At 38.9% G+C, this 24,699-nt stretch overlaps 1 protein-coding gene across 2 annotated transcripts in view; it reads right to left on the reverse strand.

Annotated features, from left to right (window-relative positions):
- Positions 1-541: 541 nt before the first annotated feature.
- Positions 542-24,699, reverse strand: part of LOC142090522 (transient receptor potential cation channel subfamily V member 6-like) — a 31,989-nt gene continuing 7,831 nt past the window's right edge. The window contains exons 2-16 of one of the 2 annotated variants that reach the window (XM_075168592.1): positions 22,761-22,858; positions 22,092-22,214; positions 21,001-21,141; positions 20,367-20,465; positions 19,970-20,145; positions 18,938-19,084; positions 13,439-13,651; positions 13,016-13,102; positions 11,800-11,876; positions 11,332-11,497; positions 10,997-11,063; positions 10,129-10,397; positions 8,980-9,086; positions 7,263-7,497; positions 542-646 (exon numbers count right to left, since the gene is read on the reverse strand). In XM_075168592.1, coding sequence (XP_075024693.1) covers positions 542-646; positions 7,263-7,497; positions 8,980-9,086; positions 10,129-10,397; positions 10,997-11,063; positions 11,332-11,497; positions 11,800-11,876; positions 13,016-13,102; positions 13,439-13,651; positions 18,938-19,084; positions 19,970-20,145; positions 20,367-20,465; positions 21,001-21,141; positions 22,092-22,214; positions 22,761-22,858 — 2,110 coding nt within the window. Of the gene's footprint in view, positions 647-7,158; positions 7,498-8,979; positions 9,087-10,128; positions 10,398-10,996; positions 11,064-11,331; positions 11,498-11,799; positions 11,877-13,015; positions 13,103-13,438; positions 13,652-18,937; positions 19,085-19,969; positions 20,146-20,366; positions 20,466-21,000; positions 21,142-22,091; positions 22,215-22,760; positions 22,859-24,699 lie in introns of those variants that run through there. The other variant, XM_075168681.1, reaches the window with a different exon arrangement.

Raw genomic sequence — 24,699 nt, forward strand, 5'->3', positions numbered from 1 at the left:
GGAACTTTATGAAGACCCATATCCTCCAAATTACTTCCAGAGGCCTTTCAATATGCTTCAGCCGATGTCCTTCAGCAGGTAAGGGCTTCACAACTTACTAGTTTGAAAGGTGACCCATAAGGCTATCTGAATGCTGCTATCAAGTATATCCTTAACCCCCAGGGATACAAGGTTATTGTTCATACTGGGGATCAGAAAACACCAAGACAAATGTCCAGCTTTATACTATTTGCTAAGTGGCATTAAGTAAATTTTTTTTAGCTCAAATTTTTCACCTGTAAATATAAAACTCATATCTTCATTTCTGCAATAATTAATGTGGTTTGTATATGTCTATATCTAAGCCTATACAGATTCATAATGAACTCTAAAGTGCTGGTGGAGGACAAAACACAGGCACAAGACCAGATGGGAGAGGGGAAATTACAGGAGACAGTAAAGATGGACTTGCAATTTCATTTTATTTTAAATCTTCATTTTTTGGGGTGATGAGGATTCAAATAAAGAAGGCTATTAATATCTGAATAATAAGGGACAACGATCAATTGTGACTTGAGAGGTTCAGATTGAACATTAGGAAAAATATTCTCACCACAAGGGTGGTGCAGCACAGAAACAGATGCACAGAGGAGTTTTGGCTCTCCATCTTTAAGATTTTCAAGACTCTGGAAGACAAAGTCATGGCAGACATGGTCGGATGTTGGATGATCTCAGATATCCTTTATAACCAGTTCTTCTATGAGCCAATGCATAAATCTTACTAGAAAACTACTAACCTCAAATCTTTCATTCAATTTTTTAATCACTTGCTTTTCTTATATCTTCAAATTCAACATGACTTGTAAAATTCTCCCATAGATAATGCCACTGATTTGTGACCACTGGTTCTTATTTGTGAGAAGAATTAGTCCAGTCTATGGCACTTGTAGGTGAAACCCTAGAGCTTTATTTGTTAAGCACTGAACACTAAAAGAAAGGGTGAAGGGTGAATGAGTCAAATTTCCTCCCAGAAGAGTTTTTCTGGGCAAGCTAGTGAATTTTCTATTATTTATTGGAAGCATAATGGGAAAAGCCAGAGAACAGTTTACAATATAAATGAGAATAGCACTGGGCAAGCACTATTTGTAACTTACTCTTATTTCCTGAAAGACAGGACTGTTTATTCTGCTCCACAGAATTTGCCATAAAATTCTTTTTGAATCCAGAACCAGAATCTTTTTGATCCAGAACCAGATCTCATTTTTTCCTATTTAAAAAGTTTTCCAAATGGAGATAATCTTAAACAGTGAGGAGACAATAACTAATACCCTAACAGCTGGTTGGGTCTGTGGGAAGCCTGAAACCACAGCTACAAGAGGTGTGAAGTGCCTCACTCATCTCAGTCAAAGCTTTAGATGTTCTGCACTTAAGCAGCTGGGCAGTTTGGAAACTTCTTTCTCAAGATTTCTCTTGGGGGTACTGGTGGACAAAAAGCTGGACATGAGCCAGCAATGTGCACTCGCAGCCCTGAAGGCCAACCATATCCTGGGCTACATCAAAAGAAGCGTGGCCAGCAGGTCAAGGGAGGTGATTCTGCCCCTTGACTCTGCTCTGGTGAGACCCCACCTGGAGTACTGCATCCAGCTCTGGAACCCTCAGCACAAGAAAGACTTGGACCTGTTGGAGCGGGTTCAGAGGAGGGCCACAAAAATGATCAGATGGATGGAACACCTCTCTTATGAAGAAAGGCTGAGAGAGTTGGAGTTATTCAACCTGGAGAAGAGAATGCTCCGGGGAGACCTTATTGCGGCCTTTCAGTATTTAAAGGGGGCTCATAAGAAAGATGGAGACAAACTTTTTAGCAGGGCCTGTTGCAACACTACAAGGGGCAATGGTTTTAAACTAAAAGAGGGTAGATTCATACTAGATGTAAGGAAGAAATTTTTTACAATGTGGGTGGTGAAACACAGGAACAGGTTGCCTAGAGAGGTGGTGGATGCCCTATTCCTGGAAACATTAAAGGTCAGGTTTGACAGGGCTCTGAGCAACCTGATCTAGTTGAAGATGTCCCTGCCCATGGCAGGGGGACTGGACTAGATGACCTTTAAAAGTCCCTTCCAACCCAAACTGTTCTATGATTCTATAAGATGCTGCAGAAATCAGCACATCTGACAAGGAATCTGTAACTTTTTCCATCTGGTTGCTGACATTTTGTTTGCCCAGCTATCCCCTTGGGAATTCTAGGAAGCTACCACCTTCTCTTCAACTTTCCCTCCATGTCCCAGACAGAAGTCAGGCTGGAATCAACATACAGCATGGTTTTGCCAAGTTAGCTGTTAGTCCAGCTTGACTATACCAATAATATAGTTGATTAGTATGTGTTCCAGATATTGTCCCCCTTTAATTTACTGATATTTTATATTAAAATTCCTAGATCAACTTAGAACTTCTCAGAGGTTTTTAAAAATCATTCATTCTGATACTATAGGCTGGTTGAGCTTATGGAACACTGTAGTATTTTCTTTCCCAGTTCTGCTTCTTTCTGAGATACAGTCTCGATTAATTCACCATAACAAAAAGAGAACTTCAGCCAGCCAATGCATTTGATTAATGAGTAGGAAGGTGTTCTAAGGACAAGGTTTTCATGTATGCTGAGGGATGCTGGAGCAGCAGAGAGGGAAAAATAGCAGCAGATCTTACATACTTTGCAATTATCACCCTAGCATAAAACAGTAGCAAGACCAGAGGCTTATCATATGGCCCATCTCAGAGACACTTGCTTACATCTTCGTTTCTTGTCTTGGACTGCAGATTTCTCAAGGCAGGTCCAAAACTCTTGCCAAAGAGTTCTCTGTGCATAGTTGAGAGCTTGATTAAAACGCTATCATTTCAGAAATAAAAATAACCTTATTCTTAAAATCAATAGTTAATGACTCTAAATATTAGCTTAATCTTCTGTGAACCAAGTCTTTGCTGGATTCGTTTATTCCCATTAAGAAAGCTTTCAAAACATCAACTTAAAATGTTGTTTAACTTGTTTACTTGTATACAAGACATAGATAAAGATGGTTTTGTTATTGTATTTATTACAAAAATCTGAAAAAATAGCACATATTACTGGGACTAAAGTTAGATATTACAAACCAGAGAAAAAACAAGTGCAAATACAAAGCTCAATTAAACTATTGTTTCAGTATATTAGCAATTTTATTGATATCTAATAAACAAGCAAGATCCTTTGTTTACAGTTGAGTTTCTCAAGAGTGCAGAAGACACTTCAATAGGAGTTTATGGAAATTAATTAATCAGGATTCTTCTCATTAGTCTGACTTGCAGTTTCTTTGCCTTGTGTGCTTTAATGCATAATACAAGGTGAAGTCCTTAACCAGGCTAGAAAGGAAATCACAGTAATCACAGTAATTAAGAAATGGTGTAAACGTCAAGTTCAGTGAACCATAATTATACACACCAAACTGGGCTACCTGTATCTGTTTTGCATGTGTATTACTGAGAAAACTCTCTGTACCTATGTGTATTTTATTGCAAGCAGCTATAGTAAGGACTGTCACCTCACCTTCCAAAATAGGTCATTCCACCAACATGAAAATATACCTTCTTCTCCAAAGAGCTTGTACTGCAGTTTTCACTAAATGCTCAATGATTTTAAAAAATAAGGGCCTTGATAGTTCCTATTTTGAACTGGAAATCAGTATTTGAAACTCTATATAAATTTTGTGTAAAGAAATTTCTGAAGTGGATTGCTGTGGAAAAACAGCTTTAATCCAAAAAATTTAACATGGGCCCAAACATGACAATCCAAACAAATTGTCAACTAATGACCATGATAGCTACTAGAGAAACTAACACAAAAATTGGGCCATAATATTTATTTTAGACAGAAAGAAGCAGACAAGATACTCCATATATTTAATATTTTTATTTTCAGCAAAATACTTCTCATTTTACTACAAGCAACTGGATCAAAAAGTTAATTCTTATCACATTATCATAAACTCAGAAATTGCTTCAGTAACATAGAAGATAGTTTGAGGTTAACAGTTTCAAGGAGGAGAGGAATGTCTGCTTTGAAATTATTCCAAAATTGTTAGGAGGGAGAGGAAAGACACCTTGCAACAGCAAGGAGGAGCAATACTGTTTCGGGATTTTAGGATATAATACGAAATGCAAAAGATTTAAGCAAATCCTGAAGCAGCACATTCATGCAGAATATTCAGCACAAGTACTTTGCCTTTGTGTGACTGTAGTCATTGCTGTCTCCAAGTCTGAGCCAGATTGCATTGAACCAGCTCAAATGTTAGTCTAGTGCCTCCTATTACTTCATCATCTGAAGTTCACATGGGCACAGGTCATGTGTATATGCCCTAATGGAAGAGGGTAGGTATTGCACATTTACGTATTAAATTTAATCTTTCCAGCTTCTGGTGTGCCCATTGTATCTGCTGATTTTTCTCACCTCAGATTTTCTTCTATAGCTGTTTATCCTCCAGATCAAATAAATTATGCTAAAAATGGTCTGCACCAGTCACCATCAACAAAAAGATTATGCAGAGTTGACTGGGGAATCATTTACTATTGGTAAAATATTCTGCCCCCTTTTGTATAAGGTCTTTTTCCAGGATATGTTTTTGATATGCAAGTCACCTCAGGAAACTGGAAGCCAAATTCCAATAGCAGTCAGGAAGAAATTTTTTACAATGAGGGCAGTGAAACACTGGAACAGGTTGCCCAGAGGGGTGGTAGATGCCCTATCCCTGGAAAAATTCAAGGTCAGGTTGGACGGGACTCTGAGCAACCTGCTGTAGTTGAAGATGTCCCTGCTCATTGCAGGAGGGTTGGACAAGGTAACCTTTAAAGGACCCTTCCAACCCAAAAAATTCTATGATTGTATGATTCTCTATCTTATTTACAATAGGTATCTTATTTACATTAGGCATCTCCAAAGACAGGAAATAAATCACACAGTTCTGATGATGTGCTGTGCATGGGTTCTGTGCAAGGAGTTTGAAAGCTAACTATTACAGAATGTAATTTTGCAAGAGAAGGCACTTCCTTAAAAATATCTGCTACAGGATTTTTTTCTTTTCTTTTTATGGAGAGCAGATACAGAAATCTATATAGGTCTAGTACTGTTAACTGAGTTCTGTTCTGCCTCCTGCAATGTCAATATGTTGTTTTGAGTTCCAAGATCAAAATTCTCATTATTGTTTATGGCGATGAAGAACAAAAAATCAGAACCAGGGCTTACACAGCTTATACTTCAAACTATCTTTTAAAATATTATTATTATTATGTCACAAAAAGGAGTCCTTTTGTATAAATGGCTATATGTGGCTCCATCTTAATTGTATTTCCACAGGTTTTCAAACTAGTGAAAAGACTACTATACTTGGGGGCAGGGCAAGGAGGGGGAAGCCATCAATTCTCCGCTTCCTGCTATTTCCTATTCACTATGAAAGAAAATTCATCTACAATTAAAGCAGCAATTCACAGTTCTGGTTTATGTGCCACATTGTTCCCGTCTCTATAGACCACCAGTACAAACCCCAAGGGTTTTGGGAAGGACTGACAATACTTAAGTGAGGGAGACCAGGCAACACTTTCAATTCAACCAAATGAGTCAACTCAAAAGTATGCAGCTGAATTCCAGAGAGACAGTCTTCTGTCAGTCTTCCATTGGAGCATAAATACACATTCAAGTAAGAGAAAGAGAACATTTAAATAAACACACATAATTGCAAAGATCATGATGCTTATTACAGCACCTGCAAGAAAGGAGATGTAGAAGTTTGCTGTGATATTTTAATACAATCAGAAATCCACTGGATTCAGCTTTTTCATTATCTGCTTTGATTGGGGTGATTTGGCTCAAAGTCTAGTGCTAGATAATGATCCTTGGTTTCTTAAAAAGCGAAGTCTCTGTTACGAGTCCTGTTGGAAGGAAATGTTAAGACCATGGACTGTTTTCCACTTACTTCTGTTATTGGAATGAAACTCCATTCTCCTGAGAATATAAAAAACCCTGAAATGACAGTCCATTTCTCTGAATATTTCTCCATTTTTCTTAAAGAGGACCTAGGCAGGTGACAAACTGACAGAGTGGCACAGCATCATGCCTGGAAGGGAACTGTGCGGATGACTCAGTTGTTCATTGGATAGTTTTAGACTTTCTGAGAGAGAGAGAGAGACCACCAGTTTCTGAACTGCTTCTGCAATAACTCTTATTCATCTATCTAACATTTCCTCTCCATTTCTTTCAATGCTATATTGTAGCTCACTACCCAACCTTGATGGCTCAGTAATAAATCAGAGAACTATGATTCAGAATCCTACTCTTCCACAGAAAACAAAAGACCAGCTTCAGCTCACCTGGGACATTAATAGCTCTGCTGAAATTTCACACTGCTGAAAGTCACCTAACCAAGTCATACATGCTCTCATAAGGAAAAGAAGTTTCCACTTCAGATCCTTCAGAATCCTTCCAGGAATAGCAATCACTTATTTTCAAAAGCTTAAAGTGCATTAATGTAACGACAAAATAAAACAAACAAACAAAAAAACCCACCACCAAAAAAAAAACAAACAAGAAAACCAAACCAAAAACAAACACACACACACCCCCCAGTCCTGCTAAGATAGCAATGTTGAAAATGCAGCTAATAGAGACTGCCTTTCTTCAGAGGGCAAAATCTGTCAGGCCCTGAGTGCCAGCTGAGTAGTTACAGTCCTTTTAATCATCACAGTGTCAGCAACTATCTTCACTCCTGAGCTTAGTTACAGGGTTTTTTTTCAGTACTGTACCAAATCATAAAACAGAAGTTCAGTCAGCTCTCTTTGCTCTGAGAGCATTGGGATTTTGTGAAACTGGAGGGAGAGATTATACTTTATGTCTGGGAGAGGGCTTACTGATCACTTCTTCGTAAATGGATGAAATCCAATTGCTGGCTTCTTTTGCTCATTTCTGTAGGGCATTACAAAGCATAACAAACCGCCACAGAGAAGCCCACCAGCTTGGTGCAAGTATCAGTGCAGCAGCAGGGACACTTAAAAGTAGGAGGGAAAAGACTGGATTCGTATATCATAGCATAGATACCATGAACTGTTCACCATCAGAGTCCTTCAAGGCTGACGAATGTGTGTAACATGCTGGAGTGTGTATGAACAGTTGGAGAAGACAACTGTTGTGGCAAAAGTGATCTGTGTTGTGGAGTAAAAAAAGAGGCTTCTTAGACATCATAGACCTCCTCTTCCATGGCATGACTAACCTCTCCACAAAGTTGGTGTAAGGTGTTGTGCCTCAGGATCTCCCAGCCACGGTGAGAACTAGTCCTGGATGTGCTCCGTGACAATGACAGAGCAGACAGTTCCTTCTTGTACAGGATGTTCCTATTGATTTCCAGCTTTTCCAAACCTTTGTCATTGTTATCCCTATCCTGAGCCTTAAATGCTTCTGTGTATCGCATCATCTTATGTTTGTTGGGATCAACCCTGTCTTCAACTCTATAAGAGGATTAAAAAACATAAACTGAATGAAGTAGAAACATGCCAGTTTATCAACAAAACCAAGCAGCCACAAGAAGCAAACCCCTCCCAAAAATATGCCTACTGACCCAGACATTCCAGAAAATCTACACAGAAACAGGAGACTGATTATAGGCGTGGTGCTAGCAGCTGCTAGCACACAATTATCTCCTAGACTTGCATCCCCATCATTGACTTCAGTACCCTTATCTGCCCATGGTTTCCTGTGCTTTAACTCATTTCGCAGTCATGATTTGCCCTTTCCATTTTGCCAGCTGTAAGCTATTGGCAGACCTACCCCACCTGACTCCAGTTCCAGATCCTTTGTATATGCATGTATATTCATGCATTTCCTTTGTTCTTGTCTTTCCTCCTCTGATACTCCACGGTTGCTACCCTCGGGGTGTCACTTATCTTTTACTGAACTTTTATTTAACTGCTCCGCTTCCACCAACCCTTCTGTACATTACTGGTAACTTGTCTTCTGAAATACTATCCCACACTATATACAATGAACATACATGTAATTTGACAGAACTAGATCACACCAACAGTCTGTTCTCATAGCATCCAATGAAGAATTGTTGCTGGGATATTGCTCTTGCAAAGTTATATTCTGCACCTTGGACTGAAGGTGTTGCATATTGGTATCATTTTAGGTCTGCTTGTTCTGCCCAGCAAACCTGAAAATCCACAAGGTTCACTTCTCTGCTAAAACCTGCAGAAAGTCCTATTTCATACAGCCACCACTCCCCCTTCTGGCTTTATCAGCAAAAGGTGACTCAGTTAGAAAAGGCACATGCCCAAACAAAGTTTAATCTTTTCTCACCCTGGTATAAATATTGATTAAACTCAGAAATAATGAGGAATCTAGTGTTATCTAGACTACAGATAGTTTGTTTGTTGTTTCAGTGCCTAAACTGAAATCCTGGAGCTAAGACTTTGCCACCTGATGCAGTCTTCGCAAAGTATAATATAGTTACTAGGTTCGCACCAGAAAGAAATCTTGCCTTTAATTATCCTGTTCTGTTTTTGAATCATTTATAGTGCAGTTCATTGCTGCTAAATGCGTAATTGATTGATTCTGCCTCTGCCATTTCATGCATCTAATAGATAGGGACAGCCAACCAAGCACAGCTGTGAAGCTTTGTGATAATCATTGTGAGAAGTCTGAAAGAAAAATTCAGGCCTTATAACCCATCTAATTTATGGGGTCTGCCTCCTGTGACTACTTGATAAGAAAACATCAGCTGATTTCACAAGGAATTGCACAGCAGAGCTTTCTGAGGGGAACAGTGCTTGTCTACCAATCACAGACAGAAAACAGATTGGGGTCTTTATTCTGGAAGGGAAGGACTCCAAACACTCCTCCCCAGGCCACTGGAAAGACTTTTTATTAACATCTATTCATTGGACTCTTCTTCTGGGATCCTTACGTGCACACACTAGAAGAGAACTCACCTGAGATACCATCGGTCTCCTAGCCCGTACTCCCGCCCACAGATTCCAGAGCGAGGCCAGAGACACCGTGGCAGTTTCCGCTCCAGCATGACAGTAGTAGCGACAACCTTTAGTATCAAAAAAAAAGAAAGAACTCGGATGAATTAGAAAAAAAATCACTCTTTCTCAAAATTATCAGTTTCATGAGTACTGACCCATTACTGTGCTTCATTACAGCTCCATATGTAATGAAGAAAAATCATAGAGTCAATCTCCGTTTATTACAGGGCAATTCACTATTTCAGTCCTAACTGTGCCATGTTTTGAGGAAGCAATGGTGCTCTTAAAACATTGTTAAATTTCTTTCCTTTTATACCTGATGGCAATGAGTAGGGTAATTAAGCTAGAAAAGAGGACAGTATTTATATCTGCATTAACTATGATCAGAACTTACCAATGTGGCCACACAACTACATTTAACCATTTCACTTATTGCTTTCTTACAGAAAAACACTAGGAAATAAATTTCCTGTCGAGCAGCTATATAATTGATCTGGTTGAATTTTTTTGCCTTTTGAGCAAGAGTCAGGCCAACTTCATTTAATGGATCTAAAGACATTACTGACCTAGTTGTAATCATTACCTTGCATTCTATCTCCCCTCAGTCAATCCCTGTAATTATAATTTAACTTTCAGTTACAGAGAAATGTGATTTGTAAAAAAAGATGCAACTTTAATTCTATTTAACAAGAGATTCCATGTGTAAGGAACAAATAACTAGGGAGACACAGGATGGACAAGAAAGGCTGCATGGGCTTCTAGCTGCTGTTTGAAATAAGGTAGGAATACCCACATGGCAAAGATATACTGGAAGACAGTTTCACATGAGAAGTTGTGCAGAAGAGCAGTCTTGCACTTAGACACCTCAGACTCATAGAAAGGATGAAAGAAATTTGGTGGTTGATGTACAGAAACTATAAAACAGAATTAAAAGGACATGGTTTATTTTATTAGCCCCTGAGAAAAGTGAAGGTCAGGGAAAAGTTTTAAAGTACCTCCTTCAGAGCATGGATGGCAGAGTAAGTAATTGCACTGTCTAGGACATTTTCCCTGGACAACTTTTCCCCTTCTTTATTCAAAGCGAACCCCCTACCACCTAAATTAGATTACCTGGGCTCTCCAGAGCTCATCCCGCTCGTGGGCCACTCTCCAGTGGGTATCACCCATCATGGCAATTAACAAGTTGAGCATAAGGAGGGTGGCAATGATGGCGAAGGCAAAGTATACCACACTGTACATAAAGGGCAGGTCCACATCATAGTTTGCAGGGCCATCAATGATAGTGAGGAACAGCTCAAATGTGGTGAACAAGGACATGGGATAGTTGTAGAACTGCCCAAGGTTTTCAGGGTTCTCCGTCTGGAAGATGATGTAAAAAGCTAGAGGAGAGCAATGAGGAAAAAGAGACAGAGAGAGTTTAACAACGGGAGTCACATTTCAAGAGCAACAACAGGGTCCTATAAGAGATGCTGACAACACAAAGTGGTCTGGGGAAGGAGCTGCATGTGTTTCTATGCTAGTGCAGTAACCAGCATAACAAGGACAAATCCCTGACCAGAATCACTGGTCTCCATTATAAAATGACGCAGAATTACTTGGATTATTTATTTGTTCTCAAAATAGTGATCTTTTCTTTTTCAAGGATATAATAAATCTGTGTGTGTTAATCTCATTTTCCAAAGACAAGTATCATAAATGCAGTATGTTTTTAAACCTTGACTTACATATATGTGGAATTATCTGGATTGACCTAATTTCTATTACCCTAGAAAGAGCAAGAATTGAAAACCAAACTTATGAGAACAGATATCAGTACTGTAAAGTGACCATGCTCAAAGAAATAGAAGCTATACATCATCACCACATTTGCCAGCTAACTCAAAGGGCAACCTGAGAATAAATAAAAACCCACGCACTTAATTCATACTAAAGAAGTTGGCAGGGATAACGTAATGCTGTTTTCCTTTTGTAGACTCACCTGATGCAAAGCCTAGTATCACCACAGCCATGAGCCAGCAAAAGCGCATAAGATCTCCAAATATCATCTGTAGAGCAAAGACAGAGCCACCGTAAGGCCCAACTGTCCAACTAAGCCACAATGCAACCCTATGTAAACCATTTTCCAGATTGTAAGACCATGAGTCTGCACTAAAGCGAGAATGTGAAAGTCCCAAACCCTCTGTGCAGACAAGAACTTGTCCATTTGGCATTAATGCTAATCCTGAGGGAGAAAAAGTACTCTTTCAGTTCTCCCTATCTGCAAGGAGGTGTCAGGATGTGTGTAACAAGCCCACATTTGTTTGTGTCTTATACCTTCTGGATCATGATGGTAAAAGGTCCGAGCATCTGGAAGCCTCGTGCGAAGTACATGACATTGCACCATCCTAGCACTAGGGCAAAGGACATGGGCACCACCTCACCAGTTGTGCTGGTGAGACGCATCACCATGGTTACTAGAATCATGCAAGCATATGTGATGCTGCAAAGGAAGAAGAGACAGTGAAAAAAGTTCAGTAAAGGAATCTTACCCTCCTTTTTCTTTTCTTTTCAAAAATTCCAAGACAGGCACACCACCAGCCCCATAGGCAGAGACCTCTCAGCACTACCAACTCTATCTGTCCACTCGCCTGGCTTCCTACACATCAGTTGAGCCAGTAAGAGAAGTAAATCAAGAGAAGGAATACTCTAAAAGAATGGAGAAAGTGGCTCATCTGGCAACAGACAGCAGGGGGGAAAATGAAAGACAATATATTTATTAGACTTAAAAAGTGGTGTACTTACACAATTATGTGAAAAGGCCCTCCTAGGATGGTTTGTCCAAAGTATTTCGCTGCTCCAACTCTAAGGATATCTGGGATCTAAGAGAGACATCCTATTCACTTTAGGACTTAGACAGATTCCATTATACTATTAAATGTCATGGTAACCAGCAATATTCACAGGATCTTGGGGCCAGCTGCATCTGCTTTGTTTGCTGGTTCACAGTTTGATTTCTATATCACTTTAAAAACTGAATGACTGAGTCAGGTGGGCCCTTCTTGGGATGTGACAGAGATTGCTGGAAAATCTAAGAACGCTTGGGCAGATTGAGAGACTTTGGTATGTGGCAGAGAGATGTTGCAGCACAGGGTTGTGAGCCTGAAGTTCATATAGATTACTGAGACGAGACCAGACAAACAGCTGAGCCTCAGAAGTGAAGACAAAAAAGACCTTCTTGGGGAATCAAAGGAGTTTGTTATAATTCAGACTCACTGTGTTAATTGTAGTGTAGACGCAGAGTCCTGACCAAACATAAGAAGAAGGACCTGTCCTTCTGGAACATACATGGGCAGAGAGAAAGCTGTTTACAAGCCCCATTTTACTTCACTTCACCCTGACATCTTCATTTGAGTTTTCTCATATAAAAGTTTCAGTCTTCTATTTCATATTATAATAAAATCAAGTGGTGGATGTATTTGTTTTGATTTAAAGAACTTTTGCTTTTTTTTTTTTGGAGAGTTCATGGTAAGGAGAACACCTAAATATGTCCACCTCAGAACTCTGGTTGAGTAAGGCTCCTGTTACCGGCCCATACAGTCACTGATCTCCACTGCTGTATACACACAAAAATCAGTTCAGCCAGCACTCCTAAACATATGAGTAGTTAGAGATGCTGGGTGAGGAATCTCTAAGAATCTCATGCAACAGCTGGGATTCAGCTGGACCCACAGATGGTGCTAATGGGAACTGTGGTATTACTCTGGTAGTATTTGATAGCATGGCCAGTCCTTCTGATTGCTTCTTCCACACCTGCACTCTTACTAGTACATTGTCAGAGTCTTTGTTTCATCCAATAGATATTGTTGACAGTGTCTATTGCCATAGGCATATATCAAAGCACTTAGACTAAGCAAACAACCCCTACCAAGTTCTGAGCACAAACTCAGAAACTGTTTGTCTAGTAATTAAAATCTGTCTTGATTAAACTCAAGACTATATAACTCACTGTTTCTCTTACCTCAAGGATCAAAATTACTACAGCTCCAATGACTGTGATCAGCTCCCCCACCAGCCTCAGCTCATCCTCATATGTCATATATGATTCCTGAAATTAAAAAAAAAAGGAGTGAAAGGAAATTAAAATTAAATTTTAAAGGAAGTGAAAGGAAATTAAAAAAGAGGATGGGGGAAAAGAAGGCCCACTATTAGTGTAATAAACATGACTTGGCCTGACAAGGCCGCAGGAACTGGCCCAGCCGCCGCAACGGAGAACAGAGCATACCTCATGTTCCTCACTGACAAAGGTCAGCTGGCGGAAAGAGAGAAGGAGGACAGATGCAATAGCTGGCAACTGGGAAAGACTTGGACTTTCCGGTTAAGTAGGTTAGATTAGAATTGCCCAATGCTGCCTATGGGGCTCTGACTCCTATAGACACAGTACCTGCAGCATTTTCTGGACATAGATTGTATTGTCTCTGCTGCTTGTTTTGTTGCCTGTTCGGGGTTTCAGTGGTCGGTAGACGCAGCACATAGTGAAGCAGACCATGTAGAGTATATAGAATAAAGCCAGGAAACAGAAATAGGGACGACCATACATATTCCACTTCAGGCTCACCAGCTCCTTCACAGGTGTTAGGTCCAAGATCTGGCGTGCCTGAGAAAGATAAAAAGAAGGAATTAATTGCCATAAGGACATTTGTTTATAAGCATCATTCACACTGTTTCCTGGGAGAATGTTAAAAAACTACACTCACCTACTGTGTGGAGCATTAGGATGCTGAATTTATTTTGCAAAAATGGAGTGCTCAAGAGGGTTTGGATTTGCTCAGTTTGCCAGTAAAGAGCTTTGAAAAAAAGTAAAAAAAAATATCCTGCAGAGAACAGCTTTTGATTGCCAGTGGGAAGTGCAAGAGAAGCATGTTAGATGACAGTGGAATAAGTTTGTTGTCTGTGTAGGCCTGTAAGCATATAAACATTTGAGACAGACCTATGGTCTACATTCATGAATGCAAATGTATGAGGATGTGTTACAGAAAATAAAAGGTATTATTATTAACTAATTATTGTTATATTAAGATATAGACATATTAGGGATGGGCTAACCTTACAGTATCAGAAATTTTATAGATCCTCTGAACTGTAGGGATTCAAATACGTACAAAACTACTTCAATCCATGAATTGTCTTTTACTGTAACTGGAGTCAATTTTGAAGAACATTTTCTGTTAAGTAAGACAGCACTTTACAGCAGACAGATACTCTCCTCTGCATAAAATATACATCATTATTAGAACATAGAATTGAAAATAAGGTAAATTAGTTTCTATTTTCAGCTACAGAAAAAAGTTTCTGTGCAATCTTGTGAAATTCGCTTAGATTTTTTTCTCCAGATTGGAGTTCTGCATTTATACACGTAAGTTAATGTTGGTTTCAACAGCTATTTCTATCAACTTCACTTGCATTTGTGGAAACTCTTAATCTCTAGGAAACATATCAAAAGGTCCTTTAGATCATTAGCTCTTTTTGAAAAACTGACACTGATATTACCGTAATTTAGCAGACAACTAAGAGGACTTTGGAAAGATTTCCAAAGTTCCTTTATTTCTGTCTAAATGCAGCCTGTTAATTGACTAGATTTTCAAAAGTTTTCACCATTCAGCTATGATGATAAAAAGTGCAGTATACCTGCAGTGAGATATACTGTGAAAAAAACCAGGCTCTTTCAACTTACTTCCTTTAGATTATTTATATTATATTTAAAGTTTGGGCCCTTCTTTTTAGAATCTCAGTGGTGCAGCTCAAATATATCTAGAAGACTACACACATTTCCAGGAATAAACAGAAGCTTCAGTGAGCATCTTGCCGGATATGAAAAATAGTGCTGCTGCATAAATTGCAGTTGTGTTTCTGTCAAAGATCTGCATATATCCATACATACAGTGTAGCTGAGGGATTCTATACAAAAAGAAAGCTTCATCAAAAAAAGTTGAGACCACAGTTTTAGAAGTGACAAAGAGGCTCTATAAAAAGTAAGAGCAGTGGAGTTATGAGCACTGGAGGGAAGAATCCTCTCCTATCATACCATTCCATTTCAAAAACTAACAGGAAGAATCCAGAAATTTTCTTAAGTGGTTGATCTAGTTGATTTGCACACATGCATATAAAGGACAAAGAAAATACAGTGAGATGATACGAAAAAAAAATTCAACATCTTTTCCTCTGTTGAACATTGTTAATCTATGCTTCTGAGTGAATCTATTGATTTGCTGCTGGGATGACAACTATAAAACTTGGAAAAATCAATGTCACTCCATTCTTTTAAACTGTTTTCCTAGGACAAGATGAAATTGTGGCTACATGAACTATCCAATAAATGTCATTATTTCTTCCTACAAAATTTACCTCACCTATGTCCTTAGAGTATCACTACTATAAGTAACCCCATCACATAACTTTAAGTACCTAAAGGAGGTATCTTCATTAGTGATGTGGTTATCCTAAGATTTCTCTCCTTGTAGGCAATAGGGTCCTACAGACTGCCATTCCGCTCACCTGAGATCTAAATTGCTTTCTGGAGATACTTAGTTACTTGCATTTTTCCATCAACTACATGTAAAACTTAGGGAATCTGTATTCCTTAAAGAAACACCTCAGTTGGTGACAAAAGTTAGATGGGATGAACCTAGACCAAGTGCACTTCTTTAGCTTAATTTGTCCAATATGAACACACAATATTGTGTGCAAAAAAGTAATCACTCTCAAGTCCACCCAAAACTAGACGTTCTGCTTAGTAAACTAGTCTGTGAAGAAAGAATGAACCACATGGGAAAGATGTTAATTTTATATAATGCACTATTGGGGTGTATTCAACACCATAGTGAGCACTATGCTGATATGAATAAAATGGAAGAGAGAATATTAGGGTCTTTTCATACTGAGTTCTTTTGAAAAATTTGGCCCGTGATTCCCTAGTGGTCATAAACTACATAAAGTCCCACTGCGAGGAAGTATGTTCTACAGAAATAAAAAATGTTATTTTCAAAGTAAGTGGATGATACTGATTCAGGTTATCATGGCCTCCAAGATCTGCAGTAGTTGAAGGGTTAGATCTCTACTTTGGAATCAAATGGATCGCCTTGAAGTATTTTCAAGACCAAATTTTGCATTCAGTTATAAGCCGTATTTTGTTAAAGTGAAAGTAAAACAAAGATATTTTGTTTATTGGCACCTGCAAGCCCAGAAAATCAGCATGGAGTCTTCTTGTGTTTTTCTGTCATCTCATTATAACTGTTTAGGGTCCATTCCCAATCTGGAAGAAATCAGTATAGCTGAACTGAAGCTATAATTGTAATGGTTTCCTACAGTTGAAGAGTGAGCCTGTAGTCCTTCATCTGTCTTCCCTATATGGAAGTGTAATTTCTATTGATGTCAGTAGAATATGTAAATACTGAAAGTCTAGAAAGAGTACTATGGCTGGTATGTTTATGAAGGATCAAAGTTTGTTTTGTAGGTCAAGGGCCTCGATCTACTCCAGAGATAGTCAAAAGCAGTTGGATTCAGCTACTTTAAGACAGCCAGTGTTATTTCATTTGCAGTTTCTCTACCTATAAAAAAGGGAAAAATTTATTTGACTGTTCTCACAGAACATATGCAGGGTTCACATGAGCGATAAGCTCAAGAATCCTTTCTGAGGTTGCCAACTGAGTGCCAAAATGTCAACAAGGCCTTTTCTGTAAAAGGGAAACAAAGGCATATATATAACTGATTGGAAATTACGCTCAGTTCTGATGGCATCTTGAGGGTAAAAAAAAGACTAACAACTAAAATGTATCTGATAAACCTTTGAAATGTTTTTGTTGTGTGTGGGAACATAGAACTGAGGATGACAGACTATTTCTGTTAGCACAGCAATACACGTCTTTTGTATGAGATGATTCAGGATAAGAAAATCAATTGCATGTTTCCAAATGAGATTACTACTTGCCTAAAGCTTCATGGCTTCTGTAAAGATATTACATTTTAAGTTTCTGCATTGTTATTTCGGTGCTACTTAATTCAATTGTCTATATCAAGCCTTCAGCTTCTGCTAGAAGACTGACACTTAGAGCATAAGTAGGACAAACATGGTGTAGTTTACACCTTGCTTATGAATTTGACCCACGCACTTTATTAAATGCTTCTAGACCCACTTCCTGTTGTAATGTTTAGGGGATCACTGTGATAAGCAATAAGGAGACATAAGTCAAAGTGGCATGAGCGCGTTACATTAAAGGAACACTTCTTACTGCACTCTAGATGTTTTCCTTCTTTTGCCACATTGCCCTGTTTCCTCTAAGACAGCCAAAGACAGATTGTGCAAAGTGCAAGGAATATCCCTGTTTCACTAAATGGACATGACTCTTGAATGGCCTAAGAAATATTCTGAAGGATCAAAAGGAAGTGAGAGATAATGAACCTAGCTAGATAGCTTTAGGTGTTCTGTTTTGTGTAGAAGTCAGTATTCTAGAATTCTTTGCATAGGAGAGTAAAATTCATTTTCAAAAGGATGATATAAGTTTAGAAGCTTACTATAATCTTCCTGTAGCTTAGTTCCCTTCTATTTTTGCCACTTTTCATCCACTTAAGTGTCAGAAAATATATATTAATACCTATTTGTATATGCATCCCCCTTAATACAAGAGGAACCTGCTTCTGGTTGGGGCCTAAAAATGCTACTCTAGTCCAATACTGGACTGGAAGGGTATGATAGGATGGGGTTACACATTGCATTCTTCTAGAGGAGACAGCAAACATTTTGGACCAAAATATATATCAAATACAAAAAATAATTACTATTTATGCATGCAAAAATTGCAATTACTCATATTTAAGAGCATTCTGGAAAATAAAGAATTCATAATATCTCATGGTATTTGGGGACATCTCATCCTCTGAAATTAGGAATCTTGGATCTGCCTGCACTATATGTTTTGGGAGAAGACAGAGGCACAATATTCTTCTTTCTTTTAGGATTATGGTTTAGTCTTCTGGACAACTTCTAAGATTGTTCTATTTTTTTGACATAGACTTCTTGCCCCTGAATTTCTGTATGTATCACCACACATAGAAATTTAGAGGATTTTAAATAAAAGCAGATGAGAGTTTCATAGACTTCCTCCACATTGTGCAAAACTCTCTAGTAGCTGAAACTTTTGTTAGAGAAGTTTGACTAAAATCTTGATAGATGGAAATAATACAGGATGAATAGAATTGTGCTAATTAAAGTGTCTTCTGATTCATTTTCCTATCCTATGAGGATTATTTAAGGTGATTACAACTGATAGGGTAGTGTACCTTAAAAGTTTTAAGTAGATCTGTCTAAGCTTACCATTACACGATGCTATTTATCACTTTATTTATAAAGTGATCCCTTTACAAATTTTTGAGCCTACAGCAGAGATAATTCACCTACTTTGAGTCATAACCTGGACAAGAAATGTCATTAAATGAAGAGAAGAATAATAATGAGTGGTTTAAAATGCATTCCAGTTTAGGATTTCTGAACATAGTCATGTCTCACAGGGACATTGTGAGAATTAATCAGTACCACAGTTATAGAAAGCTACTTGCTAGAGCTACTCTGGAGCTTCTTGTTACTGATATCTTTGAGCCTGGTGAAAGAGAGAGAACCCTTTACTGAATCACACAATGTCATTTCCTGTAGCTTGCAATTCTTTCAATCATCTGCAAGTTTCACACCTCAGAAGAAACTGTGTGTAAAGCATCAAGATGTAGCAGATCATTAAAAAGCTGCTACATTTCACGTATTCCCTGCAGCACATGGTACAAAGTCCTCGCTCTACGGATAATATAAAAAAGAGCCTAAGCCTTCAAATTCATCATTCTTCTCCTTTATAATCACCATAGTCTGCACATAGAAAGCATGTGGTGCCCACAGTACCTCTCTCTTCTTGGTTGAGACAATGAGCTCAAGGAAGGACTGATCTTCAGCCCAGGAGTCAATCTCTGTGAGATCATAGAGCACAGTGATCAAGGGGCCAAAGGACCAGAGATTGTACTTCCGCTTCTGCATAAGGTATTGAAACATCTGAGGAGAAAAGAAGGGGGTGGAGGATATCAAAATTTTCCAGTATATAGTGTATTTGCAATGAAAACAAATAAAGTTATCAAAACCCCTTAATTACAACGTATCTTCCTTGAACTTGGTAGTTTTTGTGGTTTTCGTATCGCTCAGGAACAATTATAGCAGGTTAAGAAGCAGAAGAACTTTTTCTGAATCCCATTTGATTATTACCTCATGCTCAAGGTAAAGGATGAGTGATTTCTATTCTAAATTCTAATCAAACTGCTGAAGTTATTTGACACAGTTATACATCTTGACAATAGATTTCATATGGAATTATATGTTGATTAGAAAAAAAAATTCTTTTACACTCTTCTACAAGTTATCAGGAAAGAGGTTTGGCAAAGGAAATGATCCCGTCCTTTGTGGATCTACAGAAGAAACACTAACCATCTTTGTCTTTTTGTTAAGGGGGAGGATGAGAGTTTACATTAAATATTGAGTTCTTGACTACAAATAAATGTCTGTGGATACCTGAAGAAGTTTCCTGTGTGTCACATTTAGGGTAATGAAATCTAGACAACAAAGACAATAATTTCAGTCAGAACTTTTAAAAAATTACTTGGAGTGGATCTTTCTATTAATACCTGTTTAACTCAAATGCTTCAAAAATTGGGTCAAAAGATCTATTCTTTAAGCACTCGTTTCTTTCATTAAGATAAAGAAATTTCTTGTACAGGTTTTCTGGTCCTACATGAGACTTCTGGCAAAATAAAAGAAGGACTTGTTATGTATCTTCTACCCACTAAGAACATGCACAAACTCGCTTGGTCTGGATGATGTTATTTCAAGTTCTCTGTTTCTGAATAACCTCTTTTGTATGGAGGCAACTGTGTCACTTAAACTCACCACAGTGTTGCCCTCAACTCCAGCCAGTTTGAATGGAGTAAGCCCCTCATTGTTAGGAATCAATTCAAGTGATCCTGGTCCCTCTTTGTTCCTGTCATAGGAAAGTATCAGGCTGTACATGTGGCAGGCAAATGTCTTATTAGGTTGGAGAACCAGGATGTGAAGAACAGTGTTACCTATGAAGGAAGCAGACCAGAAAAAGTACATGGAATAGCCCAGCCCTGTGCAAAGACTGCCAATTGACTGATGCCATTAACAGTGACTTTCATTTTCCTCACATCCCTCATCCCACAGCTGTTTGTAATAAGAGAAAAATATGTGCGTGCACAGATGACAGTATCTGATTTAAAGTGTCCAGATCCACTGTATACAATTCACTAAGCCCCACAGCACCTACCCAGATAATCTTGGGCTCTGATGTCAGCTCCATTTTCAATGAGCAACTGTACAATTTCCTCATTTCCCACACAGGCAGCAAATGATAAAACATGTTCTCCTGCAAAGAAAGGAATGGGGAGAAACAACATTAAGACCCCAGGAGGCAGGAAAGGTTGAAGCACGTTGAGGGAAAGCTATCCATGCTATGAAGCCAGAGTTTATGAAAGGAAGAGTTACTTCAGGTAACCTGTAAATTTCCTGCCTCACTCCTCATCCTACTCAGAAAGGAAAAGAAGACCTGCCTCACACAGCACTAAAAGGAGGAAGTATTCTTTTCAGATTATCTTCATAAGAAGTTTGGCAAGTAAGTTGCAGTATATGTTGCTAGGAAGAAATTAAATTTTAATTCTTATGCAATATGTATTTATTGTATACATGCAAATACATAAAATATGTATGATTTACATATTTATATTTATGTAGTATTTACATACTCAGATGGAGTCTTACTCTCTGCTAAAAAGTGTGTGACTTGGAGACAGGAACCTCTGCTTATCCAGTTCAGATGGGGACTAAAGCAAACTTCCCTTATATTCCCTCATCACTCTGCTGGTTGCCTCCCATAGCAGCAAGGGGAGAAGATAAGGCTGTACCGAAATAAAGAAGACTCTGGGAGCTGCGCCTGAAGAAGTATCCAGTGGCCTGTGCTGTGCAGGCATTGGCCCCCCTCCTGAGTAAAGCCTTCACCAAAGTGATGTTCTGGTTCACTGCTGCAATGTGGAGAGCTGTCTGCCCTGGAAGACACAGAAATAAAACCTCACCTTCCAAGAAAGCAGCTTCAGGCTGATCAGTAGCCTGCAGTTCACATTTCACTCATGGTAAATATAAGTTTTTTTGGAACTGCATCCATAGTGGCTATATGATTTAGCTTTGAAGTTATCCCTGTTGCATGCAGAAGGTTGGACTACTGATTTTCCAGAAGGCTCATTCTATTTCAACCTTTTATGAATTCATAAAAACTGACTTTACAACCTGCCAAAAAAACCAACAGGATGCACTTTCTAGATTTTTTCTGGGGAAAAACAAGACATGCCACACTCTTCCAGGAAGCATACTGAAAGCTCATGTCTCTCAGAAAGGATTATGCTTTCCTTCATGGGACATGAAGGCCAGGCCAAAAGAAAGCTTCCAAAGAAGACTTGCTCTAATCCATCAAACTAGGTATTAGAATTTTTAAACCCGCATCATTATTATTTTAGTGGTTTCAGGATTCTGTCTGGCATTTCTGTGTAGTCAATCAGAACCATTCTTTAAAAACCTGTCTCAGAGTCTAGACTCAAAAGCAGTGGTCATATTTGCTTTCAATCCCTATTCTTTGTCAACCAAAGAACCTTTTTTTCCTCCTTTCAGAGGAGATCGGGTAGGTGTCCCCTTTGCTACACGTGACTACGGCAGAAAGCAAACTGTACATACCCTTGCAATCCCACTATAGCCAACAGGCCCATCTGTGGTTAAGGGTTTGTCAATTATGCATTTGCATGTTTGCACATGTATGCACTTGGGTTAAATATAATTTCACCTTCCATGAATGGTGAGGAGCCATTTGTATGTAGGTTTTGCTATGTAATAGTTCAGCAATATATTGAACCAGGAATAGTATAAGCCACTTTCATAAATGTACAGGTAGTACTTTCTCCCTCCCCCTGCAGAGAATCTTGCCCATCCTCATGCCCTGAGATGTTACCATCATAGAGCTCTGATGTCATCCTCTCATTGACAAGCTCTGGAGCTGCTTCCATCAGAGCCACTGCAGCCTCCACATTATCATACAAGGCAGCTATATGAAGGGCAGTCTCCCCCACTGCACCTAAAAACAATAGGAGAAGCATAAGAGTCATCTAGACATTCAACTATATGGGACAAAAGCAGAAATTATTTTATTGGGGTGGAGAATTATGGGAGTGCTAGGTCCTCCCTTGAGTACTGCCAGGTGCCGTTTCATCATATGACATGGTAACAGCCACATAACTACATAGTCTCTGTCCTTCACCCCATCAAAATCTGAAAGCTGAACAGAGGCTTCAGGTGTTTGTAAGTGACAGCAGACTTAGGCGTGAAGTGAATGGGCACACAGCCCTTCCACTGACCACCTTCCACAGTAAACCATCTTCTCAGTCCTTCTAGAAAAAAGGCCCATTCAAGCTATAAACCTCTGATCTTCACCATTCCTTTAGGGTTTGATGAGCCCTCCAAGTTAGAAAACTCACTTTGTTGCAAAGCTGCTGACATACAGTCAAGTAGTTTGAGTCTACTAATGCAAATATTTTAGCAAACTAACAAACATGCTACTCTACTCGTTGTAGCAGGCTCTTGCCTTCCACAAAAAAACATTTGTCACAAATAATCGAGTTACCTTTCTGATAGATATCACATGTTCCGTCAGTGAGAAGTTTCCTAATGGCTGGGAGATTGTTCTCTTTGGCAGCCTGGAGGAGTGGGGATTCCCAGATCCTGTAGTCAAGAAAAAGTGGCTCATAAGAAACACAGTCAAACACATGGTGCCTCTCTCCAGAGCCCGCATGGCCTTTCCTTGAGACAGTATGTATCTTCAACATTTTCACTGAAAGATCAATAATGCATACCTACCAACTGAGGTATTTTTTGAATGCAAAAAAAAGAACTGGCAAAAGCAGACAAATGCCATTCTAAAAACCCAGGTAGTTCATAATCTCTTGACTTACTGACGCTTAACCATATGGTGGCAGCAGAGGGAAAGATAGGAGAAACGAATAACCAAAATGCTTCTGGTTTATATAGCCCACATTTTGAGGCACGGAAGATAGCGAATGATGGGTCATTTGATACTCCTCCTGCCAATAGACTAGTTATCTCAGGAGCCAGAAAAAGCCAGTAGTTTTTTTACACAGCACAATAAATTAAATAAGGGTTGGCATCTGAATTACTCCCATAATGGATGGAAAAGAAAGAGTATAAACAAGAATTCCCCCTGTGGCATAGTAATGCTTCCTATGGTATAATTAAAAGAATGAGCTCTGAAATGTAGTTCCTCATCATGCAAAGTTATGAGGAAAAATTTGAAAGCTTAGCTATACTTTTTTTTCTCTCATGCTGAGGAAATTGAGGAAATTGTTGAGAACAGAAATGTATGCCTGTCCTCGGAAAGAGCATGCCATCAAACAAGTTCCAGACTGAACGGTTCACTTATGGTTGAAGAATACCCTTGGGTCTTCCATGAGGGTTTGGGTTATTTCAGTAGATCCTTGGGGCTGATGAAGAATTTACAAGTACAGTCACCAAACTTCACTACAGCAAGGTCCTTTGATGCAAACAGCAGGTCAAGGGAAATGATCCTCCCCCTTTACTCAGCTCTGGTAAGGCCATACCTAGAGTCCTGTGTCCAGTTCTACGATCTTCAGTTCAAAAGACATATGGAGTACTGGAGAGAGTTCAGTGAAGGGCCACAAAGATGATTATGGGAATTATGGGACTAGAGTATCTCTCATATGAGGAAAGCCTGAGAGAGCTGGAACTGTTTAGCCTGGAGAAGAGAAGGCTCAGGCGGTTCTTATCAATATGTATAAGTACCTGAAGGGAGGGTGCAAAGAGTTACCTGCAATGCCTGCTTGCTCAGTGTCCAAATAAGCTTTGCCAATGTTCAAAATAATGAGTTGGCCCCCCAAAAATCATAAAAAATACAATAAAATCTATTAATTTGGGGGAAATATTTCTGTTATCCTTAAATATTTTCAGATTTATCTTTTAATTCATAGCAAGTGGTTTGGGGTGGGGTTTTTTGATTTTTGTTTTTATACAAATAAAGAATTCTAAGTAGTCCAAGTTCAGGAGCTAAAGATTTAAGGGGAAGAAAGACCCTCAAAACCAAAGAAACACCCTACGTCTCATGAATTTTCAGTATGAAATAGAAAGAGATTCCTCTTTCCAAATAGGATAAGTTCAGTTTTAGATCTCTGTTCAAATGCAAATTTTGTGCTTTTATCTCACCTCTACTTTCTTGTAGTACAGATGTTTAATTTGTTCTTAATTATCTAGCATGGCTGAGGTCAAGCAGTAATGCGTGATGTGGAATAAGTCTAAGTAACACAGTAGAACAATGACAAATTCAAGCTGATATGAACAAGGAGAACATCAGCCCTCATTTTCCTACCAGGCCCAGTCTGTCCTTTTACTGCAATCTAACAACCGCCAATAGACTGGATGTTAGTCTCACACACACACACACACACAAAGCATGTGGGACAAATACATTAGTCAAACCATACACCTGGAGATATATTCAATGCTTTCTCCTTGTGATGTCCCAGATTTCTTCC

The sequence above is a fragment of the Calonectris borealis genome, chromosome 1 (assembly GCF_964195595.1).
Source record: "Calonectris borealis chromosome 1, bCalBor7.hap1.2, whole genome shotgun sequence".
NCBI classification, from domain to species: Eukaryota; Metazoa; Chordata; class Aves; order Procellariiformes; family Procellariidae; genus Calonectris; species Calonectris borealis.